This window comes from Pipistrellus kuhlii, unplaced genomic scaffold (genome assembly GCF_014108245.1).
Source record: "Pipistrellus kuhlii isolate mPipKuh1 unplaced genomic scaffold, mPipKuh1.p scaffold_m20_p_13, whole genome shotgun sequence".
Classification (NCBI taxonomy): Eukaryota; Metazoa; Chordata; class Mammalia; order Chiroptera; family Vespertilionidae; genus Pipistrellus; species Pipistrellus kuhlii.
This window is the reverse complement of record NW_023425438.1, coordinates 49096903-49124173: the sequence shown is the minus strand read 5'-3', so window position 1 is coordinate 49124173 and position 27271 is coordinate 49096903. Positions and strand designations below refer to the sequence as shown.

Sequence of the window (27271 nt, the reverse complement as noted above, 5' to 3'; positions counted from 1 at the left end):
ATTTTCCTTATAAAACCTAAATTCCTCCTGTGGCTTTTCTGATGGCTGCCCCCTCTCCTGCCTTCTCCCTCTTGCACATTGCTCAGTCCTCTGGCTGTCTTGCTGTTGCTGTTCCTTAAAAAAAAAACCACTTCCTTTCACTGGAGGGCCTCTTCCCCAGACCCAGGCATGGTGTGCCCCCCCCCCCCCCCCCCCGTTTCCTCAGTCTCTATTCCTCTGTCATCTCCCCAGGAAGGCAGCCCTGCTAGGATTCCTAACGCCGCACCCACCCTCCGTGAGAGCCCCACCCTCTATACAAGACCACTCGATGCATGTGTTAGCATTGTTGCCTCCCCTGACAGGAGTGGAATAGGAGTTTTCCTGTTTTTTGTCCTGTGTACCCTGAGGCCCCAGTGCCACCCCTGGCACACGTCATTCAGTAAAGAGCACTGAATGTGCACGTGCATGTGTGTGAGCTCAGGATCGGTATACTTAGCGAGATTTTAGCCAGGAGAGCTTCTTTTCATTGGGCTTTTATTGAGGTTCCTTCTCAGATGCTTTGCTTTGAGGCTGGGGGCTTGATACAGCATACAGAGCACAGAATCCTCTGGTTGCATCTCAGGTATCTCCTTGCTCTCATTATGAACATCAGGTGCCTCGGTGTGGAGTGGGTTGCTTCCAGGGAACAGGAGGCTGAGCTGTGTGTACGGGCATAGCCCTTGGTGAGCGCATTCCTTCACGTCAGCCTGTGGTGTCAGCTCTCGCGGAGTGAGGCCTAACACTCCGGCTGTTGGAGGGTTTCTCTTAGCTGGCTGTTGTGAGTCAGAGCTCAGAGGACCTAAATTACATAGCTAGTCTTACAGATGAGCTGTGGGTGCTAGATTAATTTTTACTTAGATAATTGTTTTAGAAAGACAAATTTAAATATTTTTTCAAAATCATTTTTTCTGAGAAGAGGGTGAGTTGAGCTAATAAATTCTGACTTGCAAATGTCATGAAATTTCAGTTCTATTTTCACATTATTAATTGTAGAAATCACCATCTTTGCATTTTCCTAATTCACTTATATTTTGAAAGACTCAGATTGTTATTTTAGTTCTTTTGCATTGAAAGAATAAAAACTAACGTCTTAGCATTCTGGTTTCAGATATTGAGAGAATTTGATCTCTGAATACCTTGCTTTTTCTCTGCCCAAGCCAGAAATCAGCAGATTATCTCTACCAAAGCATATCCCTGAACAGTTTTTAATTAATGTCAGTAAAAGAGTTACGGTTTCTGCCAGTGACACTCAGGAGTTGCCCTTCAGCTTCCCAGGTTTCTTCCATCTGCTCTTGTGTGACATCACGCCTGGGCTGGGTGATAATGTGCATCAAATGCTGCCATCTCGGCAGCAAAACCCTGTGCTGCTTCCAGTGCCAGAGAAGGAGGCTTGTTTTCTGAGCCTGTTGCTGCCTTGTTCCCAGGGAATGTGGTGTTTCCTATAACAAAGTACCTCGGGGTGGAATAATGCTGACCTGGTTAGGCGGGCGCTTCTCTGGTATTGAAATGGGGGCAGTGACTGTTCTCAGATGCATCCAACTTACCAATGGTTTGTTTGTTTGTTTGCCTTTTTCCCCTTTTCTCCTCCTCGTTCCAGGCCTCGCTTAGGGACAGTCATGCACCGGGTGATTGGACTGGGGCTCCTCTACTTCATCTTTGCAGCAGTCGAAGGCGTGATGAGAGTTGTTGGGGTAAAAACTGCGTAATTCACTACCACCTTTTGTTTTTGCTATGACTTTCTATCTCCCCAGATGAATTTTTTTAAAAATATACCTTTTATTGATTTCAGAGAGGAAGGGAAAGGGAAGAGAGATAGAAACATTAATGATGAGAGAGAATCATTGATCAGCTGTCTCCTGCACGTCCTCCACTGGGGATCAAGCCTGCAACCCGAGCATGTGTCCTTAACCAGAATCAAACCAGAACCCTTAAGTCCGCAGGCTGACTGAGCCAAACCAGCTAGGGCTGAATGTTCAAAGATAGGAAATTTATGAAAAAGGCCCAATTTGAGCTTTATTTTCTATGGAATATTTTCCTTGAAAGTAAAAGGCAAGGCAGAGCACTTCCTAAAACGATGTGGGACTGGCTGCATCTCAAAGACATTCATAGTTAATCCTTTAAAGAACGTTTGTCTCTGTCGTTCAGTCCGTACACATTCGTTTCTTCCTTACACCTTGGCTTAAACGTGTATCAAGTCAGGAGAAAGTCTGTTGTAGCCCATATGCATTGAGACTATACTGTATATCTCACTGTTAAGTCCCATTTGGTGGTAAGTTTTCTCTGACGCTGTAGAAGCGCTATTTTGGGGATTCAGCAGACAGGACTTTTGAAGAGACAGGAGCAGGTAGTGTTCAAGGGAACGGCTGGTGCTGCGGCAGCAATGCTTTCCTCTCGAGAGTAGTCAGAATAGTTATGTCTATGATGAGCCTTAGATTTTTAGTTCTCAGTTTTTCTTAATATAACTGACGACTAAGTAATTAAAGTTATTTTGTGCCTGATTTAAAGAGCCTTGTAACTTTTGCCTCACTGTGTTGGCTTAGGTGTATAAATCAGGTTACTGCGCAGAGCGGTTTATTCATATATTGTCTAAGTTCAAGTTATATGTTTGCTCAGACACTTAAAACAGGACTCTTGTCCCATAATGTTAAGCCTCATTCTTCTTTCTGTTGTCTTGATAGTCTGCATTCTGTGTTAGGTGCCCCTGCCGTTTTCATCTTTGATTCTTGAAGGGGATATTTATTTTTACCTTTATGAAGAACAATGAAGAACTCTGCATTTATATATCACTTTCGGGAAACTAAATCTCTATAGGGGAAAAAAGATATTCCAATGTATAATAGATACAGTATATATGTAATATTTCCCTGAAATTTTACATAGTCAACATTGTAGATATGTGATTTACATACACTTCTCTGTCAGCTCTTGATTAGAGTAAGTGGCTAATCAGTGATTTGTTTTCCCCTTCCACTCAGTTCCTTTTCCTTATTTTACTTTCTCCACATCCTTTGCATTCAGTAGGAGAGAGAAGGGTCTGTTTCCCAGTAGCTGTGGCTGCAGGTTTGGTGTGGAGAGGGGAGGTTAACCTTGTGGGATTGGGGACATGTATCTCTGTTTGCCATTCCATAGTTTTGTTAGACCTTTTCCTCAAACAAGTTGGTGACAAAACAGATCATCTTCATGTGCTTAAAGGCAGTTCTGTTGGGAGGTAAAAATCTTTTATGTGGCTTTTATAAAGCGATGCTCTAAGCAGAATTGTTGTGCTTTGTTTTGTTTTTTTAAATCAGGTAGTTCCTGTAATTTAATGAAACTTTTACTTTCGGTTTTTTCCCCATTTTTATCTTTCAGGATTCTAACCATTTAGCTGTTCCTTTTGGTGTTATTTTAGCAGTTATCGACACCATTTTTGTATGGTTCATATCCTTTACTCTGTCCTTCTAAATAGTTTATTATAGCATTAAAATCATATTACTTTAATTTGTATTATTAATAATAGAAAGAAATATAGTTTTACATTATTGTTACCTCAACACAGGAATTTAGTTGAAGGTGGAAAAAGTAACAACTCTCCAAAAAGGAATATCTTTGTTTTTTTCTATTTAGTTCAGCAAACTTAAGTACTTACTGTGTACCCCATACTGAGGAGGCCTGGAAGAAAAAGGTAGTGTCTCTGTGCTTAATGAATCCATGGTCAGGTAGAAGAGACAAAAATAACTACGAGGAATACAGCAATAGTCTTGACCATTTTAGGAAGGTGTCATGCAAACAGAAGAACGAAAGAAGGTAATTCTAGCTTGAAAGCAGGAAAGACTTTGTAGAGATGATGACTTTTACATTGAGACTGGAAGGACAAATAGGTTTAGAAGGAAAAGAAACAGGGAAGAGGCATTTTGGGAAGAATTGAGGGGAACACGTAGTTGGAAGCATGAAATATATGGACAGTGGCAGAGTGCCCCAGAGTAGCTGCCTGTGGGTAGCAGTGTAGGAGCCATGGAAAGCGGGGCAGAGGGAAGGGTAGAATGACCTGCTCAAGCAATGGGAGTTCCTTCTGAAGGTAGAAAGAAGAGGGAATCGAAGCTCACAGGGGAAAAACATGAAATGTGTGTTAGAACTCAAGGATGACCTAAAAAGATGATTTGAAAAATGAGAGGCAAGAGACAGGAAGTCTAGTAAGAAGTCATTTATTATATTTCCTTAAAATGTTACGTAGTCAGTGGTGAGGGCAGAGGAAACAAAGAAAAACTCCACATGATAGAGTTGCTAGAAATGGTGGCAGAAAAGGAGAAGGCTCCAGAGAAGTCCCCCAAGTCTTGTTTGGTTGGGGAGCTGGGGCAGAGTTGCCATTCTCAAGGTGGTGCCTTGGAGAAGGGGCCGTGTGGATGAGGTTTGAGCTGCTGGAGAATAAGAATGAGAAAGAGTTGGAAATCCCAGCCTAGGTTTGCAAGAGGAGTCAGAACTGGTGGTGAAGGTGGAGATCGCCTTTGTTCAAGAGAAGGTCGCAGGGTGGAAGTGGCCCAAGGAGAACACAGAACAGCGAGAGGAGAGGAGCCAGAGGCCCGGTGGACGGACTGTGCGCAGGAGGAGCACCACGTAGAGGGAGGTGGGAGAACCAGGAGTTGGTAGGGAGTGGAGGTTGGGAGAGCTTCGGTTACAGGGCTAGTCTAGAGTTCAGAGGCGCAGAGAGGGATTCCCAAGGCGGCAGGAGGTTGCAGTAGGACAGCAGGAGAGCAGGTTTGGCTGAGGGGGCGGACAGAAGACGTAGTACAGCAGAAGTCTGAGGGCAGTGTGAGTTGATTCCTGATTCAGGACTCATTGGAGCCTGGGTACCCCCATGTGTTTCCTGTCCAGAGGGGCCTTGCACGTGTACTCACGGAAATGGAGAATTCTGGAGGAGCTACGGCCTGGCCAGAGCAGAAGGCAAGGATCTGCAGGACCAGAGCGCTGTTTTCCTACGCGTCTTGTTTAGGTGGCTGAGGCCATGTTGCCATTTCTTCCTTTGGCATTTATGTTCTTTCTGAAACTCTCCTATAGATGTTTCATTTTTACCAAGTTTTTTTTTTTTTTTTTTTTTTTTGTCTCCCATTGTCTTTGATACTTGTGTTTTAGCTTTTAACATGAAAGGCTACTTTGTCTTCCTTGTATTTCTTTTCATTTTCTCACCTTTGTGTTCAGGGGAAGGTGGCGGGGCAGCCCCGTCTTTCTCCAGGGAGCAGCTGGGCCTGCCATGTGCCCTGAGGCTTTCCAGGGAGCAGCTGGGCCTGCCATGTGCCCTGAGGCTTTCCCAGCCCCTCCGGGGGTCCTTCTAGGCCAGGTCTGCCCGTTCTTTGTGAATTCTCAGTTTGCTTCCAAGTTACAAGAAAACAAAACGTTAACTTTATTAGCCTTATTCTCTAAAGCAGGGGTCCTCAGTCTTGCTTGAGTCCTGGGATCAGATGCCTTTGAAAGTGGGAAGAGGCCTGGAGCCTCTGCACAGGGTTAGGTGTGCTCCCACCCACACAGCGGGCATTCACAGTCCTTCCAGGTTATAGTCATGGGTCCCCTAGTGTCTAAGGGTGTCCCGTTAAGAAATAGTACTTGAGATTTAAAGAGTTGTTTCTGACGGAACTTGATTGAAAATCGTATTCTACTTCTGTCTAGAGCTACTAGTCAGAGAGTGGAATAAACATCTTAGTAGGAATTTTCATATTAAAACACATTTGAAGACATTTGGTTGTTGAAAAGGTAAAAGGACATTCCTCTGTTCTGCATGTGATCCTAGGGCTGCAGGTCCTGTTCTGGCCGGTGCGTCACTGCAGGAAGCTCGCCTGCCCTAGGAGAGGGGCAGTCGGTGCGGACATTCCTGGAGGGGGGGAGGCGGGACCCCAGGGGCCTCTCACCTGGCCTAGGAAAGGCGGGCAGCGCGCACCCTGGGAGGGGGAGAGGCAGGACTGCAGCTCTGAGGCTCTAATTCCGTCTGGATTTGAATGAGGGTAATTTCTCGCCTTTATGGACAGCTTTGCTTTGGGTTGTTCCATCACAGAAGAAGCCAAATTGGGGTGAGGAAATAAGGAAAACATGGTGAAAGATTAGTGAGGCATAATGTTAATAAAAAGTGAGATAAAAGTCATGAAGAAATCCATGAGTTGTAAATGTTTCATGGTGCGAGAAGGAAATTTACCTAAAAGAAGGTGCTTGCTTTTAGGTTGCTGTTCGATGATTTTTTTTTTTTTTTAGTCCTCATCTGACGATATTATTCTATTGATTTTTAAAGAGGGTAGGAGAGAGAGAGGACAGAGAGAAATACTGGTGTGAGAGAAACACATCGATTGGTTGCCTCCTGCACGAGTCCTGACCTGGAAGGATCCTGCCTCCGAGATAGGTGCCCTTGCCCGGAATCGAACCCGGAACCCTTCAGTCCACAGGCCAACACTCTATCCACTGAGCCAGACTGGCTAGGTCTGTTTGGTAATTTTTATTACTGAAGGTCTGCTTTCTCTGTACAAAAAGAGAGTGGATTTCCCATATGATACAAATGACGAGCAAAGAAGCAGGGCTGCCTAGAGACTTGAGTGCTTGCATAAGGACCCTTGCTTCCTTTGCTTTTGGTGAATTCATTGCTGCTAATCTGGTACAAATCTAACTCTGAAGTGATAGCAGAAATAGCCTAAAAATTTTAAAGCCACAGGCTTTCTCATGACTCTCCTCCTGTGTTTTCTGCTCGTTTTGTTTTGTTTTTTGCTGTTTTGCTGCAGGCCAATGACTCTGATCTTGTGCTTCTGGCCAGCCTCCCTCTGTCTCTTCTTGACTCTGGCTTGTGCTGGTGGATATCCTTTCCTGCGGGTCCCGCGGCTGCTCCTCCGGATGGTGCACCGTCCACTGTCCTAACCCTTGGCTCTAATGTGAGGAACGTTACGCTTCCCTCCATTAGCAGTGTTTTGGTAAGTGCAGGCGTAGGCAGTTCTGAATTTGCCTTTGATCTCTTTATTCCTTGGCTTTTAGCAGCACTTTTTAGTTATTAAATGACACAGAAAATTGGTTTTAGTCGAGAATCTCTAAAAAGTATTTGTCTTGATAACGTTTAACCATCTGTACGCCGTAAGCGTCGATAGATGCAAGCGGTGGAACTTTTTAAATTAAATGCAAAATATCGTGGCAGTTAACTGGTTAAGGAATACAGCACATTTGCATTTTTATAAATTCTGAGAGTAGCTTAATTGTTTGGATTGTGTGATTTTAGACATTGATCTTTTGCAACTTTTTGCTCAGTTAGAAAATCAGTTTTGGTGGTTTTAGCTGCTTTTAAAAAGAAGTTTTTGATTAGTGAGTATTTGGAATTTGAAATAGGCATAAATGGAAAATTTTCCACTTGCATTCTTTTGCTCAGCTCTGTAATTTCTGTGTGTGGTTCATGAACAGCTGGTGTTGAGCTCCAGAGACGCAGCTCCCATGCACAGCCAGACTGGCTGCCTCTCAGCCTCGCTGCTGAGGAGCCTGTGCAGAGGCCTTTCTGTGCTTCACACCTGAGAGTGTGAACGTCACAGGAGCCTGAGCTCCTGGTGAACCACTGCTGTGAGGAAAGCCCCGCCCTCCCACTCTGGGAAGAGGCTACTACAAAGAACCCCCTTCTCCTTTGTAAGGCTTAGATGGGATTCCCACGCCCCCGGGCTTACCTGTGCCAAGGCCATACTCAGACCTATGTACCGGCTGACCGATGTGGACCACACAGCTGTCACCTCCCCCCAGGTCCTGAGCTTTCGTCCCCCAAGGCCTCTGGGAAACCCCCCCCCCCCCCCCCCCCCCCGGAAACCTGCAGACCCCAGGAAAGTCGTTCCCTGATGCACTGTCCCATCATGCCACCCCCTGCCCCACACCTGAGCTCTCTAGTCCCGTTTCCTCCTCCCTGGAAGAGCAGAGCCCTCTCCTGTGTGACCGTTGGGACTTCTAAAGATCTTACAATGAACATTCTTTCTTCTGCAATTGTCTTTGGAAAGAAGTCTGTCCTTACCTAAGTCCAGATTTGTTTTATTTGACATGTTTCAATTTTTAATTGATAAAATGGAACTGCTAAATGATACGATTTCTTAATTACAGTCAGAGAATTGACTAGAGAGAAAGAGAAAAGCACAAGCCAAGTGGGAAATCCCAGGACCTGCAGGGAGCCTGCCTGAGGGGCTGGCAGGCCCTGCGCCGCTCCGGCCTGTGGGTTGGGACCTGAGGAGGACGTCATGGGGCTTCTTGCTTGTGTGTTTTCCTCCAGGGTCTTTCAGAAGCGGATTTTAAAGCAAAATCTGCGATAAATCAGTAACATGATTATACAGCACCGGCTAAAATTAAGTTTTCTGTGTTTCTATTACCTTTAAGTTAATGGAACTGTATTCAGCAGTACCAGTTTTGGAAATGTAAAAGATTCTTATTTTGATTTTAGTTTGTTATATTTTAAAATGTTTTTCCTTAACTTGTTCACATTTTTATAAGTTCAGCACAAACTATGAAGACTCTGAGGCTAAGAAAGAACATGGTGAAATTTTCTTTATACAGGCACTTTACAAATACTCTGATCTTTGCTGTGCTGGGTAAGTAATGAACTTTTCTAATTATAACATTATTTCAGGATTACATTTCCTGCAAAGCTGACTTTTTTGTGTGTGTTTCAGCTTCTGTCGTGTTTATGGTGTGGACAACTATGACATTTAGATTTGCAAAATGTCGATCAGTAAGTACAATCTAAATAGATTTTGTTTTTAATTATACTATTTTTTTGTGTGTACTTTTGAAGAATTTAGTCTGTAAATCGAGGTAATTGCAGGGGAGATTTTCTGTTTACCTTGAAATATTTTATATAGAATTATAAAAATGTAGGCCTCCTCCAATAAATCCGAAAGTTTCTCCTAAATCTGCTTTTCTAGTTATGCCCTTTTCTCAACTTCCTTTCATAGATTCGGAAAGATAATTCTCTCATTTATAATTTAAGGTAGCAGGAAATTCTTTTTTTCCTGCACACCATGAACTTGGGCTGTTCCATATCTAATGGGATTGTAAACCTTCAGCCTGATGTGTTTTTAAGGCGATACACCCATTATGAACACTCAGGAGATGCTTGCCATGAGTTCTTGAGTTGGGAGATATTTTTTAGACTGAAACCCTAAAAGGCCCTCTTTTGGGGGCGTCTTGATTAGGACCTTTTCTCTAGTTCTGTGTGAACAGTTACAAGCAGCCCTCGGACAGTCCGGACTTCCGTTGCCTTAGGGATGAGTTAATGAGATCAGAGACTGACTTTCTGGAATTTCTTTTCTCTCCTTCCCTCACCTTTGTTTTCTAAATCTTTCTGTTAATCCTAAAATTTTATGGAAGGGAATGTTTATAATGTTAAACAACAGCCCTTTAGAAACATTTCAAACATCATGATAAAATCTCCTGTCTCATTAAAAGCAGAACAATCTATTGGCAGAAGTACTGCATTGAGATTTTTGCATCAGAAATTCTACTGTCAAAAATACAGCAGTGTTCTCCCCCCCCCCCCCACCTTACTTGAGGAGGATATATTCCAAGGAGTGGACTGAAACTGTGGATAGTACTAAACCCTATATATACAGTGTACTATGTTTTTTATTTTTTTTCCATATAGATATATATATATATATATATATATATATATATATATATATATATATATATATCTGTGATAAAGTTTATAAATTAGGCACAGTAAGGGATTAATAAAAATAAAATAGAACAATTATAATAGTATACGGTAATAAAAGTTATGTGAATATGTTTTCTCTCTCTAAATTTCTTTTGAATTATTCATTTCTGGGCTTTGCCATTTAATATTTTAGGACTGCAGTTGACCAAAGTAATGAAACCATAGAAAGTAAAACGGTGGATAAGAGGGGCTACTGCAGCCATTGTCAATTTGATTCTAATTCTGCAATTAATCTACCTCATATCTGTTCTCTTAAAGAAAATACATTAAAACGACCTCTGAAGTGCCTTTAAACTAATTCTTTTTATGAACGATGAGATATAATTTATATTAGAGTTTTATTCATCTGATTGGCTGTAAGCCAAAAGTAACCATTAATGTTAATTCTGTAAAATAGCATTTCTTAGTTTATGTTTTCTTTAAAAATGTGTACTTATTTACTTGAAAGACTTAACTGGTTGGAAAGATTTCATTAGGACTTGTCATTGCACACTATTCAAATAAAAAATCTATATGTTTAAGTTTATTAGAAAATTAACTTTTTATGTTTGTATTGTTCTTATTTTAGGATTGGATGGAAATCTGGGTTGATGAAGCATTTTGGAGCTTCCTCTTTTCAATTATCCTTATGGTAATAATGTTTTTGTGGAGACCATCAGCAAATAATCAAAGGTACCTAACAGAGAAATAGCCAGGTTTGGCAAGCATTTGTTGATACTGCTGTGATGTTAATGTGTCTGTAGAGACTGTGGGAGAGTAGTCCATGCTTGTCAAGAGTATATGGTCAGGTGGGGAGACACACATCACAGATGCAAGACAGTGAAATCAGAGGCATGTCAGGTGAGTCCAGGGGCAGGTGGAGGCAGGTGAGGAAGACTCCAAAAGGCAGCATTCCTGTTTCGTCATAAGGGAAGGAGCAGGGCAGGGAAGGAGAGAACATTTCTGGGGTAGTGGGAAAACCAGGTATGCTTTGGAGGTCATCAAGGCATGCAGTTTGGTTCATGCTGTGTACACTGGAGAAAGGCAAAGACTTGAATGCTAAGTTCAGAACGTTGCACTTTAGACAATATGTGACAGGGAGCCCCGCCTCTTCCACCTCATTCCTGTTCCCCAAGAAAAGCACTGAGGAAAGTGTGTAAGTAGGTACCAGTGTGTGGTGTGTGGGGGAGAGTGTCTCTTTTTAAAATTACACAATAACAGTAATATATATTTATATGTATACACTATTCTGCACCTTCTTATTAAAACATATCCACATTAAAACAGTATGAAGTTTCCTCAATGGGTGGAATTCCCATTCGACCCAGTAATCCCACTTCTAGAATATATCCCAAGAAATCAGAAACACCAATCAGAAAGGACATGCACCCCTATGCTCATAGCAGCACAATTTACAATAGCTAATATTTGGAAACAGCCTAGGTGCCCATCAGCAGATGAGTGGATTAAAAACTGGTACATCTATACAGTGGAGCACTATGCTGCTGTAAAAAAGAAAAAACAGCATGGATGGACCTGGAGAGCATTATGCTAAGCAAAATAAGCCAGTCAGAGAAAGATAAATATCACATGATCTCACTCATATATGGAATATGATGAACAGCATAGACTTATGAACAAAAATGGATCCAGAGGCAAAAGCAGGCAAAAGCACCCAATAGACTGTCAAACCTCAGAGGGAAGGCAGGGGAGGGGAGGAATGTAAAAGGTCAACCAAAGGACTTGTATTTGTGCATAACCAATGGACATGGACACTGTGGGGTGGGAGTGGTCAGGGAGGGGTCAATAGGAGAAAAGGGAGACATATGTAATACTTTAAAAAGACAAAACAAAAAAACGTATACACATTATCTGGTGTGGATCTACCATTCTGCCATGTTACCTTTAATGGCTATATGGCCTTCCATGTTATGAATGTAGCATAATTTATGGAAACAGTCCCTGAATATTAAACATTTTATTTTTAGGGTTTTTGCCATTATTATCAGCAATGTTTTCTGAATGCTGTTGGACCTAGTAAACGTGGCTCACTCGTGTGTTTTATTTTCACAGTCAGATTAGCAGTTTCTCTTTTGTGGGGCATGAATTAAACGGTGTGAGCAGGGAGGGAGACCTGACATGGACAAGAGTCCCCTCCCTGAACATGGCACGTTGCAGAACTGCTCTCCAGACAGATCTCTCTCACAATTACTTCACAATAAAAACCTTCCTAATTTGATAGTAAAAATAATTAATTTTTTAATTGATTTTTTACAGAGAGGAAGAGAGAGGGATAGAGAGTTAAAAGCATTGATGAGAGAGAATCATTGATCAGCTACCTCTTGCACTTCCCACACTGAGGATGTGCCCGCAACTAAGGTACATGCCCTTGACTGGAATCGAACCTGGGACCTTTCAATCTGCAGGCTGATGCTCTATCCACTAAGCCAAACCGGTTTTGGCAATAATTAATTTTTTGCTTTAACTTATGTGAAACTTTAAAAATTGTAGATGTTTTTATGTGTAATGACTCTTTAGCTAAAAGATGAAAATTGAACAGCCTTAAACACACTAGTAAAACTGTTGTTTTGACACAGGTATGCCTTCATGCCCTTAATTGATGATTCGGATGATGAAGTTGAAGAATACATGGTAACATCTGAAAATTTAAGTGAGTGAGATGTTTTCTTACTGAGTGATAATTGTATATATTTTAACAAAAAGTGATATCTTTACCTGTGATGTAAGGTCAGATACATTTTTTTTCTTATAAAATATTTTTTAAATTATATCTGTAGAAACTTCTATTATGCTAGATACTCATAAAAGAGGAATCAGTAATGAAATTTTCAAGATTATTAATGTAGTTTGAGCTTCGTTACTGATTTGCTCTAGTAAGGTAGGTATACTGCTTTTTACAAAAATGATTTGGTATATATTCATCTTACTGGTGATTTCTCAATTTTTTTGAGTCATCTATTCTTGCTCTTTAAAATTAGGCACATCTGTAATTTCCCAGTTGTGTCCAAAGCATTTCTGATTGTGGTTTTAGTGCTAATTTCATATTTCTATTTAGTTTCTACATAGCATTTTGTTAATTTTACCATAATACTCTAATCAGTCATTTGAATAGAATGCAATGCAACTCTTCCCCGAGGAAGATGAGAGAACCCAGAGTCTGTATGTTACATTGTCAGTGTCCAGTTTGCAATGATGAATTATTAGACTTGGGATAAAACTGAAAACTGTGACCCATAGTTAATGGAACCATCAGTCAATAGAGATCAGGAGATGGCCTAGATATTACACTTAGCAAGAAAGATTTGAAAAGTAATTATTACAAACATATTTAAAAATCTACATGAATACTTTGGTGAAGACAAGGAAATTTCAGAAGAGATGAAAACTTACAAAAAGGAGGAGAGAGAGGAGGAGAAAAAGGAAGCACAACCAAATAGAAAATACTGTTAATTCTTCTTTTAAAAATTATAGTATTATTTCTTGATGAGTTATTAAATATGATGTTATGAAGGAAAATATTTTATAATTTTATAAACTTGTCTCTATAACATTTTTTATTATAGCTGAAGGAATAAAATTAAGGACCTCAAAAACGGTTTCCAATGGAACAGCTAAACCACCAACTTCTGATAATTTTGTGAGTAACATACATCTTTAATAGTTCAGTCTTTAATACTTAAGAAATTGTCACTTTAATTGACCACCAGAAGAACATTTCTTTTTTTAATACTCACCTAAGGTTATTTTTCCATTGATTTTTTTTTTTTAGAGAGTAGGAAGGAAGAGTAGGAAGAGAGCAAGAGAGAGAAACATTGATGTGTGAGAGACACATCAACCAGCTGCCTCCCGACCAGGCCAGGAAGTGAACCCACAACCCATATACATATCCTTGACCAGGAATTAAAACTGTGGCCCTTTGGTCCACAGGCCAATGCTCTCACCATTGAGCCACCATCCAGGGCAAGAGAACATTTTTTACTAATGTTTTTTATATGAAAATAAATGTTAGCAAGTAGCAGCAATATTGGTTAAGCCTTTACCCATAACTGCTGTAGATCCTGCTGCTTCTGTGCTGTTCTCCAACCAACAGTAGCAGGAGAACCTGGGAACTTGTCAGCAATGCAGACTCAGATACTCCAGAGCTGCCGAATCAGTATCTGCTCTCTAGCTGGAGTCCATAGGTGACTCCCTGCCCATAAAGGTGGAAAAGCTTTGTTCGAATAAAAGCTTGTGTTAGTTTTTCAGCATTTAAAAGTGATTTTGAAGGCATCATTTGGTAACATAATCTGTTGGGAAGGGACTTCTACTATATTACGTATTCAGTTAAAAAAATTAGCATTTTTTTAAAAAAATGAAGCTTAAACAAGACAAAATATAAGCAGAGATTAGTTTTAAAGTATTTTACTTTTTTGCATATGATTTATGCAGAAAAGAGGTAATTATGAAAGTAATTAAGCAAAATTGAAATGCCTATTATACCTTTTTTTTTTTTTTTATTCTCACCTAAGGGTATGTTTTTATTGATTTTATTTATTTATTTTATTTTTGGGGGGTATATAAGAGTCTTTATCGTAGCCCAAGGAGCCATTGCCACTCATGAGCCATTAGACAAAGCAGTCCAGTAAAGTGGCCCTTGCTAATGCAGGAGCAAACACAGGAGCCATCCCAGCAAAAATACATCTTCCCCACCACGCAGCCCGCAACATAGGAGCTATGCAGGAGCCAGCAAGAGGCTGGTGAGTGGCAACTTATATACTAGTAAGTTCAAACCAGCTCAAACAAAAGAGGCTTTATGCCAAATAGTGTTTTTACTGGTTTTAGAGAGGAAGCGAGGAGAGAGAGAGAAACATTGACAGGAGAAACATTGGTCAGTTGCCTCCCATACATGCCCCTCCGGGGGGTGGAACCTGCAACCTAGGAGGTGCCCTGACTGGAAATCCAACCTACAGCCTTTTGGTGCATGGAACAATGATCCAACCAACCGAGCTGCCTGGTCAGGTCTCACACAGTTTTATACGGCTGTCTTACAATTAAAAATGTTAGATCAATACGGTATAGAAAATTCATGTATGCACATAGTTCTGACAGGATAGGTGACCTGTCAGAATAATTTTGCTGGATTTAGTAAATTCTCTTAAGTTTCATTTTTGGTAATTAATAATTATAATGTATTCTTTGAGTAGTTTTATGGTAATTTAAATCTCAAGAAATTAACAATAGTTTTAATTCTCTAGTGTTACAGTTTTTAAACTTTCACTACGTTAAGGTATTTTCCTCTTGTTTTAGGAATATATCTCAGTTTATTTTAAAGCTCAGTGTTTGCAAACACATCAGTGGGAAGCCTTTTCATTTTTCTAAATGAACTGTATTCAGTTCTTGATCAGAAACCGGGCCTGATCTCTCATTGACTTATTTCTATTTGACACTCAGAGAAATGGGTTCCTATTAATACTGGCTCAGTTGCTTTGTCTCTAGATAAGCAAGTTGTTATTAATTCTAGAACCAGAATATTTAATGTATCCAGGTAGATCACAAAGAAACATTTTGATTTATTTTACATTATAAACCTAAATATTCATTATACCTTTTTCCCCTCTCTCTCTCAGTGAGGTAACTATAAGCAAGTATCTGTTTAAAAAAAATTAGATAGTCTAAATGACCTGCTTTCATTTTCTTATCTATAGAGAGGAGAGCATAAATATAAGTGATTTAACTTTTGTAAAGTTAGAATATTTGTACCATCCTCTTTTTTTCTTTTGAAAAAATAAAAATTCATAAAAACTTGAACAAATTAGGAAGCATAATAAATGCTCAGAGTAAAGAAATCAGTACAAATCACTATTTTTCTTTCTATTTCCTATTGTATAAATCCATTCTTTGTGTGTGTGTGTGTTCGTTTTGTTTTGTTTTTAGGATGAAAAATAACTGCACAGCTAACAAAAACCAAGAATATAAAAATTAAAAATCCAGATTTTTGTTTGCCTGTTTAAGAAAATACTGGCATAATTTTTTTGTGGCATTAGTGCCAACATCTTAGAATATATACAAATTAAAAGAATGTCATGCATTTTATTTAAATGCTTAAATTTTATATACACTCTGTTTAAAAATTCTGTTTTCAAGTAATATTAAGCAAGAATGAATACGTAAGTGTTTATTTCTCCAGGATGAAGATTTGAAGTGGGTGGAAGAAAATATTCCCTCTTCATTCACAGACGTGTAAGTGTCCTGTTGGAGCTTGAATCTACATTTTGGCCCGAGTGTGAAGGGATGAATTCATACTTTGTCATGTGCTTTTCAGACCTCAGACCTCCGGGTTTTTATAGCCCTCTTCACTAGTGATTTACTGTTTTACTTCACATTGAATTGCAAAGAAAACACAGCCTTGCCTTGCTCTCTCTTTCTCCCTTTTTCACTGTACAACTATTTTAATACTTGTGCCTTATTACCTATTCCAGCCTTTTCAGATCTAAGTTTATAGGATCAGAATCATTTTGTTTTAACTTTTTCATTATGGAGAAGTTCAAACATGTAAATCACATATAACCACATGACGGTGTGTGGTGAGGAAGCTCCTGGAGGAAAAGCATGAGCATAGGAAAATAGGAACTCGGAGCTCTTCCTGGTCTTCTTTATCAGCATTGTTTGACACTAGAACTCCAGAGCCATTTCTGCAGTGGTGAGCCCGGGTCTTCGTCACTGTGGCTCTGTCCATCCAAGAGAAAACAGTGGAGCGTAGTGCGCTCATGTTCAGCTTTCGTAGAGACACTGGCCTTTTAATAACATTCCCTCCCCCTTTGTTTTTTTCCAGAGCTCTTCCGGTATTGGTAGATTCAGATGAGGTAAAGAATTTTCGCTGACTTCCTTGGGTCTGTTATTTTCACAAAGTAGAAGTGCATTTCAGTTGAAAGTTACTTTTTAAAACGATCCCAGAGTGAGCAAGCTGAAAGATAATGCTGATTAGTGGGTAAAGTTTAAAGGAACTGGATCCTGAAAGCAAGAGCAAGATAAATGCTTGTTGGTATAAAGAAAGGGAAGAATTATTTTAGGAGATTTTAAGTCTTTGATTTTCTACATCTTGTGTATAGGAAGAGTTTAAAAGATGGCAGTTTGTCTAACTTAATCTCATACTTGAAGATACTGTGTTGGGGTGTTAAATCAAGTTTCTGACTGATTTTCATTTACTAAGGAAATTTGAATAAAGGATGCAGATCTAGGAAGGTTTTTTGGTTGTTTTTTGTTTTTGTTTTTTGGGGGGGAGGGGTTAGTTATGGATCATCTGGACCTTGGAAGGTAGCCCAAGTTGGGCAGGAGTGTGAAGCATAAGAATGAGAAGAGGGGTTGCGGGGCGCGAGCTTATGTGAAGTCGAGGGCGGTCAGTGGTGCTGAGGAGTGACTTGCACGGTGGCTGAAGAACGGGGACCCTGCAGTCAGTTCTGTTCTTTCATGATCAAAGCAGGGCTGGTTCTTTGCCGTCAGCCAGTTGGTGACTCTTGTCGTGGGATGGGGAGCTTAGAAAGGCTGCAGTGTACCTGTACCCAGATGCAAAACTGTCAAACTTCCGGATTTATAACTCTACCATGGAATTATTCTTAAAAGAGCATTTATAGTATTCATTTGATAAATCATGATTTCTAATTCAAAAGTATGTTAATTGGTAAAGAGAGGTGAATACCTAGATGAGCTGTTCCTGCTCTCCCTGATGACTCTGACCTCAGGATGCGTTCTAGCCAGTGGGACGTTGACGTTCCCTGTACTTCTCAGCGGGTAACCGACTAGACGTACTAGGGAGTATGGGTTATGTGGTTTTATTTTTTATACCTAACATTTCTCTGTATACTGTGGAATATACTCAGTTCTCCACAAAAACCATGACTGTTGAAAGATTCAGGAGTTTTGTTAGATACCGGAAGAAAATCTTTTATTTATTTGTTTTTTCCTTTTTAGGAAATTATGACCAGATCTGAAATGGCAGAAAAAATGTTCTCTTCAGAAAAGATAATGTGAAACCTGTTTAACAGTGGAGGACTCCCAGGACTAAAGGAGGTCACACAACACGTTTTTATAGTGTTATCTTGGAAATTTATGTATTCAAATTAAAAATTCAGTGGGCTGATGGGTTCTGTACCCCTTTTAAGCTGGCTCTTGAATGTCAGTTTAATGCCCATTAAATTGCCCTACTTAGAAATCACCTAAGAAAAGTATTTTGATAAAACATATGTCCCAAAGCCCTAAGCTGGTGGATGGCAGACGTGTGGATTGGGTTGTCTCTTTTTTTCTGGAAAATATGGCAGTTCCAGATTGAAGCGTTATTTTTACATAAACACTCTTACTATTCTCCCACTGACCTTTGAGGCAAGTAAAGCATGGCCAAACACTGCCTCCATCTCCTGGGTTTATGGGCACTAGATGCCATAGTAATTTCCTTTGACTTTTATACTGAAGTGACTTGATAATAAGAACGTGGCTAACGCCGGAACATCGGATATTTATGTGACCAAGGTGCACACATTTGCACAAGCCCAGTCTGTCATCACCGTGCTCATCGAATCCTGGACGTCTTCGCTCTCTCAGCTCAGTGGACACAGTGCATGGAGAGAGTGGTCCTGAGGGTCACTTCCAAAGATTTGCTCGGCCACTGTCCCCCCACTCAGGCTGTATGTGCGTGTGCTGCTGCTGAACCTGCGGGCAGGAGGCGGACACCTGGCTAGTGGCTCCCTCAGAGCACGCCCTCCCGGCCAGCGGGGCGACCGTGGAGGGAACTAGAACCTTACCTTGTGTGTAATCTTGCAGAGTACTAAACGGTACTGTACCTCACTGTTAGTCTTGTAATTAATGTCTTAACCTTCAACCATGTTTTATACATTATTTTATTATGTGTAACTTGACTTTTTTCTAATGCAGAACATTCTAAATTTGAAAGGCAGTTGAAAGTTGTCTGATGGAAGTGTGAATATTTGCTGCTTTCATGATCAAAGCGCTAGTGACCTTTAGAGTAGGAATTAAAGCTGGAGTCACGTGTCTTTCTTGTGAGTGAAGAACGATCCCACAGATTTTGATTGAGAAGCATCACAGTACAAACACTTAAATATAATCTTCCTTTTTTATCTCATTGTGAGGCCACAAAACAAACTTTTTTTCTTTGGAATTTACTTCTCATTTATCCATTTCACAGGAGCTAGTAAAAAAAGATTTATTTCCATCCTGAGGTCAGTAGTAATGTCTCTTAAAAGATACTGTCAACTTTATTTTCAGTCGTGAATATCAAGCAGCGTTGTACATTTCCCAGCATTCATATCCTTTCCAAGGGTGTAGTTCACTCTTACCCCAAGTTGTTTCAGACACAGAGGTGACCACTGTCCTCTTCCTAAAATCTTTACCTAATGCCACTGCCCAGCTTTCGAGACAGGTTCACTCCCAAATCATACAGCTGTAGCTGGATTCTGAATGCAGAATCCTGGGCGTCCGGCCAGCAGGAGCTGCCAGCTAGTGGGGTGGGAATGGGAACAATGGCCAGTGTGGGACCGGAAACTGCCTCTGATGTAACCTCAATAAGTGTTTATAAAAACCCTGTGTTCTGCACCTGGAAAAATAAATGTTGGACCCTGGATGGCTTAGCCTGAGGCTGAAATGCAGGCTTTCCTCATCACCCAGAGAAAGTAGCTTCCCTCCTGATGGCTGTCGGAAATACTGTTTTTTCAAAGGTGTGCACTGTGCCTGTCGCTGCCAGTGATTATTGTGTCCTTGGTTGATACCTGGTGTCTTGAATCGAGGATTCCTGTGGAGGGCCTTCTGAACCCCCTCATGTGAACAGGAGGGGGCGCCCTAGGGGCCACCATGCAGCCATCATCCTGCTTCAGCATGAAGCTTCCAGGAACTGGCCATCCAGGTCACATTAATTTCTTAGGATGCCATCAAGATGGGCCTTCCTGTTAAGGAAGGGATCTGAGGGCCAGAGTCCTCTTTTGTTTTTCTAGGCAAAATGCTTAGAAAAGCATTTGCAATTCATGTTAGATTTATATGCTGTGTAAAATTAAAAGGGAATTTTCATGATTTTGAGTTAGTTGGTATCTGCTTTAAAAGATAGTTAATTTATTTCAAAAATGAGACAAAACAGATCAGCACATGAATTTTTAAGGCTGAGAGATAATGTGTCCATACGTTTCCTGTAAAGAAAATAATTTTTTAAATCTTTCATGTCCGGTAGAGAATATCGACTTGCCCAATATGGTACACTATGTTTGCACTACTAGAATATCGAGACTGAGGTGTAAAAAACGTACATACAAGGTGATTTTTATATCCTTTTCTAAAAAGGGGTTTGCGTCTGCCGTGCTAGGCTGCACATGAGTGGCCTAAAGTTGAGATGTGCTAGTTTATAAGTCACTGGCTTTGGTACTTGTGCCTTTGCCTGATCTAGCACTAATAGATATTATCAAAATGCCTGATCAACAGCATGCAGTAAGCAGTACCAAACACCAGGCTTTATACTGATAACTAAAGTCCTCAGCATATCAGATGTATATAAGTGACAAATGAGACTTTTAGGGAAATGTACATATAACACAGGAACTCACTATACACTAAGAAGCTTCCTTAGAACTAGGAAAACGTATTTGGGGAGAAAGGTTAGGGACTTAAGAAGTTATATTTTTCTATTTTAAATGGTTAAATTATTGTATAATTTGGAAAAAGTTGCTTTGAATGTAAGACAAAACTATTTGAAAGATTTTTGTTTAAAAAAATGGATATATTTTGTGCCTTAATATTTGTTCTGACTTTTAATAAATTGCTTTCTGAAGTTTTGGGTGATTGATTTTTGATAATATCTATTAGTGCTAGATTGTATATATCTACACTATTTGATGGCAGGACATAAAATTTTTAGAAGAGGAGGTACAGCTGTCAATGTAGAAAACATCCAAACCTGTAAGGATTTGTATGAGTTTATTTGAGCCAAACAGGTGACAGTTGTTGGGAAACAAAATTTCAGCAGATTGAGAAAATGCTCTGGAAAATGGCAGTTTTACTACTTTATACTTTATAATCAAAGGAGGAGGGCATAAGAGGGTTACATGAAATTCACTGGATATATTGGGGAGGCGGGAGAAAGCAAAGCAGGGAAACTCTGAGGTCGAATAAAAAGTAAAATGATAGACACATAGGTGGATATAGGATAACATGATGATAATAACAGTGAGGAGATTTGTGGTCTCTGCTCTGGTGTGCTTGTGCTTCCAGAAAAAAATAATTACTTTGAAATTCCAAAGCTATATTACCAGGTATGTTTACCATAGAGATACAAAAAAAGAAAACAGGCTCTAAGATAAACATTGACCTTTGTCATGACTCTGTGCCATGAGCAGCTTTTAGTTACAAAGTTTTAATGTCTGACAGTCCTCTTTGGTTACTTTTAAGTCTCTGCGTTTGTAAGGCTGCCATGCAGGCCTCCCCTGAGCTTGTCAGTTTTAGTGTGTGGCCTCTATTTCATCCACACAGCTAATTAGCAAACGGGAAGGTGTTCAGCTTCAGTAGTGATCAAAGAAATGCAAAATAAAAAGGAGGGGAATTTTTTTTTAATATATTTTATTGATTTTGTACAGAGAGGAAGGGAGAGAGATAGAGAGCTAGAAACATCGATGAGAGAGAGTCATCAATCAGCTGCCTCCTGCACACCCCCCACCGGGGATGTGCCCGCAACCAATGTACATGCCCTTGACCGGAATCGAACCCGGGACCCTTCAGTCCCCAAGCCAACGCTCTATCGATTGAGCCAAACCGGTTTTGGCAAAAAGGGGGGGAAATTTTAAAAAATCAAATTGACCTACATTTATACCATTATATATTTATAAAATCTTTTTGCTTTCAAAGTCTGATAAAATGAGTATATTAAGATAGTAATGAAATGGATTCAGTCTTTATGAAAAGGTGTTCAACAGTGTGTTTATAATCTGTGAATACTGCCAATTCTGATGAAAATATACATATATATATATATATTGTTGGTTTCAGAGAGTAAGGGAAAGGGAGAGAGAGAGAGAAACATCCGTGATGAGAGACAACCATTGATTGGTTGCCTCCTGCACATTCTCCACTGGGGATCGAGCCTGCAACCCAGGCATGTGCCTTTGACGAATCGAACCTGGAACCCTTCAGTCCACAGGCCAGCGCTCTATCCACTGAGCCAAACCAGCTAGGGTAATGATGCTTTTAAAATGATTCAAATATAGAATAAGGCTTCTGCACAAAAATGTTCATTTTAGCATTATTTAGAGAGTGGAAAGTGACTTACAATTTATGGAATAATGCTACTTTATGGACTAGCCTGCAACTATTAAATTATTATGAAGAATGTAAAATATACAGAAAAATATTATTGTAGAAATACGTTACAAAGTCACATATGTGACTGTTGTCTGTGTAAACAGGAAGGACAGTGGAAAGGCCTCACAGTGACACCTGGTTAGCATGTAGGTTCAGCTCGGCTGTGGTCACAAAGCTGATCACACCATTGCTGTAGTTAAGGCAGGAAAGTGTTTCTTGACTGAGTAGCAGTTCTAAGGTGGGGAGAGAGGTGTGCAGGGCAAGGCTCCCCTCCCCTCCCCAACCCCAGTCCCTCCGGGACCCAAGGTTTATTTCTGTCTGTGGACCACCATTGCAGGGCTGTCGCCTGCATCCATCCTGCGGAAGGACAGTTCATGCAGCCGGGGAAGTTCTGTGGGGCTCAGCCTGTGTGGGGTGCACATCACTTCTCAGCATATTCCATTGGCAAAAACTTAGTCAGGTGGCCACACTGCCAGGTAAACTGGGACTGTCAACAGCTCTGTGCCTGCCTGCTGTTCTCGCTCTGAAAGGAGAGGATGGACGATGGATTTGGGGGGACACCAGTGGCTTCTACCACAGATGGTTTTTGGTGAATGGACAAGGGGAGACATAAAAGCCTATGTCTTCCCAATTTTCTCAGGTAAACATTGAGAAATAATTATGTAAAAAGTGATAGCGCCATAACGAGGCTATTTGATATCAGAAACTAGATATAAGTGTGATCTCAGCTTAATCCATTAATAAATGAAATCCATCTTGTCCTAAGTAGATGGAGTGAAGAGTTTTCTTCCTGGGAATTCTGCCAGTCCTAGGAGTATTCCCACAGGAAAAGCAGGGTCTGTGGGAATAATAGTGATGGTAACTTAGGGAGTGCTTAGTGCCAGGCTTTGTTAACCATTGTAGTCTCATAGTACCCATGCAACAGATCAGCCAGCTAATGTATAGAGAAGAAGACAGTGGTTAAATTATTTGCCCCAGGTCACCCTCCTGGCAAGTGACAAGCTGTTGTGACGGTGCTGGGAAGCATTCTTGAAGAGTGGTCCAAGTCCTGGGAGGCAGGAAGTTTCACTTAACAAGTAAGTGTTTGTGTTCAGTAAGTAAATATGTCTCAGGTGCCTGGTGCACAGGCCTTCAAAAGACAGCCCAGGTTGCCACAAAAAGTACAGTGGTTGTCAGGTGCCGCTGAAAAAGCTGAAACAGGTGCCCACACAAAATCCAAACACATTCTAAAACTTATGTGCATGTGTTAGCATAAAGTTACCCAGGACAAGTTCTGTGCCCCTTTAGTGATGCTGAATTTACACAGAAATTCCCACTAATAAAAGCTGCTAGGATACTCAATCCAGGTATAAATGAGTGACAGTTTCCTTTAAGTCATTTTGGGAAGGTAATAAATTTATGTACAGGAAAGATTTTAAAAGCTCCCCAGCAGATGGTGCCAAAGTAACATTTCTGAAGAGATCTAATCGCAACACTTTTTGGTCTTGAATTCTTGCTTTTAAAAAACTTACAAATGTATGTTTACTTACTAAAATACCATTAAACAAATTTTGACATGAAGTAAAAATCTAAAATGTGCACACCGAGTCCCTTCATCCTGGCATCACACTTACCGATTTGGTATAGTTCTGGTCTCCCTCAGAATTAGAGTGTGAAAGCTGGAAGGTGCCTCGGATAGCACCTTACAGACAAGAAAATGGGGAACCATAAAGCTTTTTTGGCCTAGAGGCCCTCAGGACACAGTGGAAGCCTGTCTTCTAGGTTGTTCTTCTCACCTCTGGGCTCTTGGGGCCAGAGGAAGAGAGAGACAATGGAGGGCTGAACTGCACACCAGAACCTGAAATACACTTTATATGAATTTATGTGACTTTGTTATCTTTCAGTCTAGCCTCCAAATTCCTGTTTCTGTAAACAGTCCTAATTCTGATTCTCTGTTGCTTAATTGGATAAGTGGAGATTTCTTTGGGGCAGAGTAGAGTCCAGAGAGTTAGGGGCAGTGTCTATTTTTAGCACTATGCACATTCTGAAAATAAAACATTCTATTCCATATACTGTATTTTTCCTTAAAAAAAAAAGCTTTGGGTATTAATATATCTGCTTCCAAAGACTTTTTTAGACATGTTAAGATGAGAGTGAGCCTGGCTGGAGTGGCTCAGTAGATTGAGCATTGTCCTGTGCACGGAAAGATTTCCAGTTCAACTCCCAGTCAGGTTGTGGTCATACGAAAGGCAACCAATCAATGTTTCTTTCTCTCTCTCCCTCTCTGTTAGGAGACTCTACACACCCCTCTGAGGCTGAAAACAGAAAAGTTAGGTTTCTGCTAAAAGGAGAAAAAGTTTAGATTAAGTCCAACCATGTAAACTTCTTGTTAAAAGTAATTTTGGCCCTAGCTGGTTTGGCTCAGTGGATGGAGCATCAACCTGCGGACAGAGGGGTCCTGGGTTCGGTTCCAGTCAAGGGCACATGCCTGGGTTGTGGGCTTATTCCCCATTGGGAGAGGCACAGGAGGCAGCCAATCAATGATTCTCTCTCATCATTGATGTTTCTATCTTTCCCTCTCCCTCTCTGAAATCAATAAAGATATTTTTTGAAAGTAATTTAAGGGTAACATCATAGAAAATGGGGGACTAAGGACCTCTGAAAACTATTTCCTTCATAAAAATGATAAAAACAGTTGAAGATATGATGGCTGAAAACTCCCCAAATTTGTTTTAGAAACCCTCAATCTATAGATCCATGAAGGTTAGCAAACTCCACATTGAGTAAACTAGAGACCCATAAATTATAAACTATCAAAAGTCAAAGACAGGCCCACCCGGCGTGGCTCACTGGTTGAGTGTCAACCTATGGACCAGGAGGTCACAGTTCAATTCAATTCCTGGTCAGTCCATATGCCCAGGATGCAAACTCGACCCCTAATGTGGGGTGTGCAGGAGACAGCCAATCAATGATTTTTCTCTCATTGATGTCTGTCACACTCTCTCTCTCTCCCTCTCCCTTTCTCTCTGAAATCAATAAAATACATATATTTAAAAAGTCAAAGTCAAAGAATTTTTAAAGAATAAGGGAGAAGGGACTTATATTAAAGGGATACTCAACTCAGAAAGGTAAGCTGATGTCTTACTAGAAACTTTGGTGGAAAAAGACAATGGGATGACATATCCAAAGTTCTGAAAGGGGGGAAGGAGTACCTGTCAACCAAAAATTCTATATCTAGGTAAACTATCAATAAAAAAAAAAAAAAACATGAATAAAAAAATAAAGACACTCCCAAACAAAAACAACTCAGAAAATTTTGTTGCTAGCAATTCTGCCTTATAAGAAATTTTAAAGGGAGTATTCCAGGGTGAAACAAAGAGCACTAAATAGTAACTCAAATCTATGTAAAAAAATAAGTATGTAGGTAAATATAAAAGACTGTAAATGTTTATTTCTTTATATTATAACTACTTTTTTCTTCTTTCAAACTTAAACCTTTATTAAATAAATCATTATAAATCTAGATTGATGGGCACAAAATGTAAAAGATGTAATTATCCTATTTAATAAAAGAGTAATATGCAAATTGACTCACTCCAAGACACAAGATGGCTGCCCCCATGTGATCAAAGATGGCTGCCCCCCTGTACACACAAGATGGCTGCCACAAGATGGCCAATAGCAGAGGGCAGTTGAGGGGGACCATGCCTGCAGGCGAGGGCAGTTGGGGGAGACCAGGTCTACAGAGGGGGGCAGTTGTGGGTGATCAAACCAGCCGGGAGGGCAGTTAGGGGTGACCAGGCCAGCAGGGGAGGACAGTTGGGGGAAACCAGGCCTGCAGGGAAGGGCAATTAGGTGTGACCAGGCTGGCAAGGGAGAGCAGTTAGGAGCAATTGGGCCAGCCAGGGAATGGTTAGGGGGTGATCAGGCTGGCAGGCAGAAGCAGTTAGGAGTAATCAGGCAGAGGCAGGCAAGTGGTTGGGAGCCAGCCATCCTGGATCATGAGAGAGATATCCAGCTGCACATTTAGGCCTGATCCTGTTCCCCATGCATGAGTTTCATGCACCAGACCTCTAGTATTGTAATAACAGCATAAAAATAAGGGGAGAAAGGAGCAGTAGGGAATCAGTTTTGCATATTATTAAAATTAAGTTGGTATTAATCAGAACTAAATGGAATTAACATGTTAATGATGCCTGGCCAATGTGGCTCAGTATTTGAGAGTCAACCTATGTACCAAGAGATCCCCAGTTTGATTCCCAGTCAGGGCACATGTGAGGATTGCAGGGTCAGTTCCCAATGGGAGGTTATGCAGGAGGTGGCCAATTGTTATTTTTCATTGATGTTTGTGTCACTCTATCCCTCTCCCTTCCTCTCTCTCTAAAATCAATAAAAACATTTTTTTAAAATGTTAATGTAAACCCCCCAAGGCAATCACTAAGAAAATACCTTAAAAATATATAGTACAAAAATGACAAGGATATTAAAATCCAACCAGCACTTATCCCAGGAATACATGGATGGTTTAACATCTGAAAATCAATTAATATAATACATTATATCAATAGGACAAACTAACAAACATGTCATAATCATTTTAATAGGTGGAGAAAAAGTATTAGCCAAAATTGAACACCTGTATCATGTTACACTCAACAAACTAGGAACTTTCTCAACATGATAAAGGGCATCTACAGAAACCCACAACCGATATCATATTCAATAGCCAAAAAAAACTAGGTGCTTTCCCTCTTAAGATAAGTACAAGGCAAAGATGGCCACTGTTATCACTTCTATTCAACATAGTACTGGAACTTCTCATTAGGGCAACCAGACAAGAAAAAGAAATAAGTTAATGAAATTGGAAAGGAAGAACACAAGTATGCTCACACATTACATGATCTTGTGTTTAGAAAATTCTAAGGAATCTACTGAAAAAAACTATTAGAACTAGTAATGAGTTCAGAAAGGTTACAGGATGCAAGAACAATATATTTAAAAAATCATACTTCTGAAAACTTACAATGAACAACTTGAATGAAAATTTTCATTTACAGTAGCATCAAAGAGAATAAAATACTTTGGAATAAATCTGACAAAAGAAGTACAAAACTTTTATACTTAAGATTACAAAATACTGTTGAAAGAAATTCAATTAAGATATAAATTGGGGGACGAGAGGGAATACCATCTCCATTGACCAGAAGATTTAAGGTGGCAGAGTTTCCAAAATTGAGCTATAAATTTAATGCAATCCCATTCAGAATT

The 27271-nt window shown here is 40.3% G+C and overlaps 1 protein-coding gene across 3 annotated transcripts in view; it reads left to right on the top strand.

Moving 5' to 3' along the window:
- Positions 1-19805, top strand: part of TMEM87B (transmembrane protein 87B) — a 43208-nt gene extending 23403 nt beyond the window's left edge. For 2 of the 3 annotated variants that reach the window (XM_036436021.2, XM_036436019.2), the window contains 10 exons: positions 1616-1709; positions 6750-6821; positions 8462-8570; positions 8652-8710; positions 10269-10372; positions 12277-12350; positions 13264-13337; positions 15867-15919; positions 16512-16542; positions 17648-19805. In XM_036436021.2, coding sequence (XP_036291914.1) covers positions 1616-1709; positions 6750-6821; positions 8462-8570; positions 8652-8710; positions 10269-10372; positions 12277-12350; positions 13264-13337; positions 15867-15919; positions 16512-16542; positions 17648-17707 — 730 coding nt within the window. In that variant the 3' untranslated portion in view covers positions 17708-19805. Of the gene's footprint in view, positions 1-1615; positions 1710-3366; positions 3436-6749; positions 6822-8461; positions 8571-8651; positions 8711-10268; positions 10373-12276; positions 12351-13263; positions 13338-15866; positions 15920-16511; positions 16543-17647 lie in introns of all 3 variants that reach the window. The other variant, XM_036436020.2, reaches the window with a different exon arrangement.
- The last annotated feature ends 7466 nt before the right edge of the window (positions 19806-27271 follow it).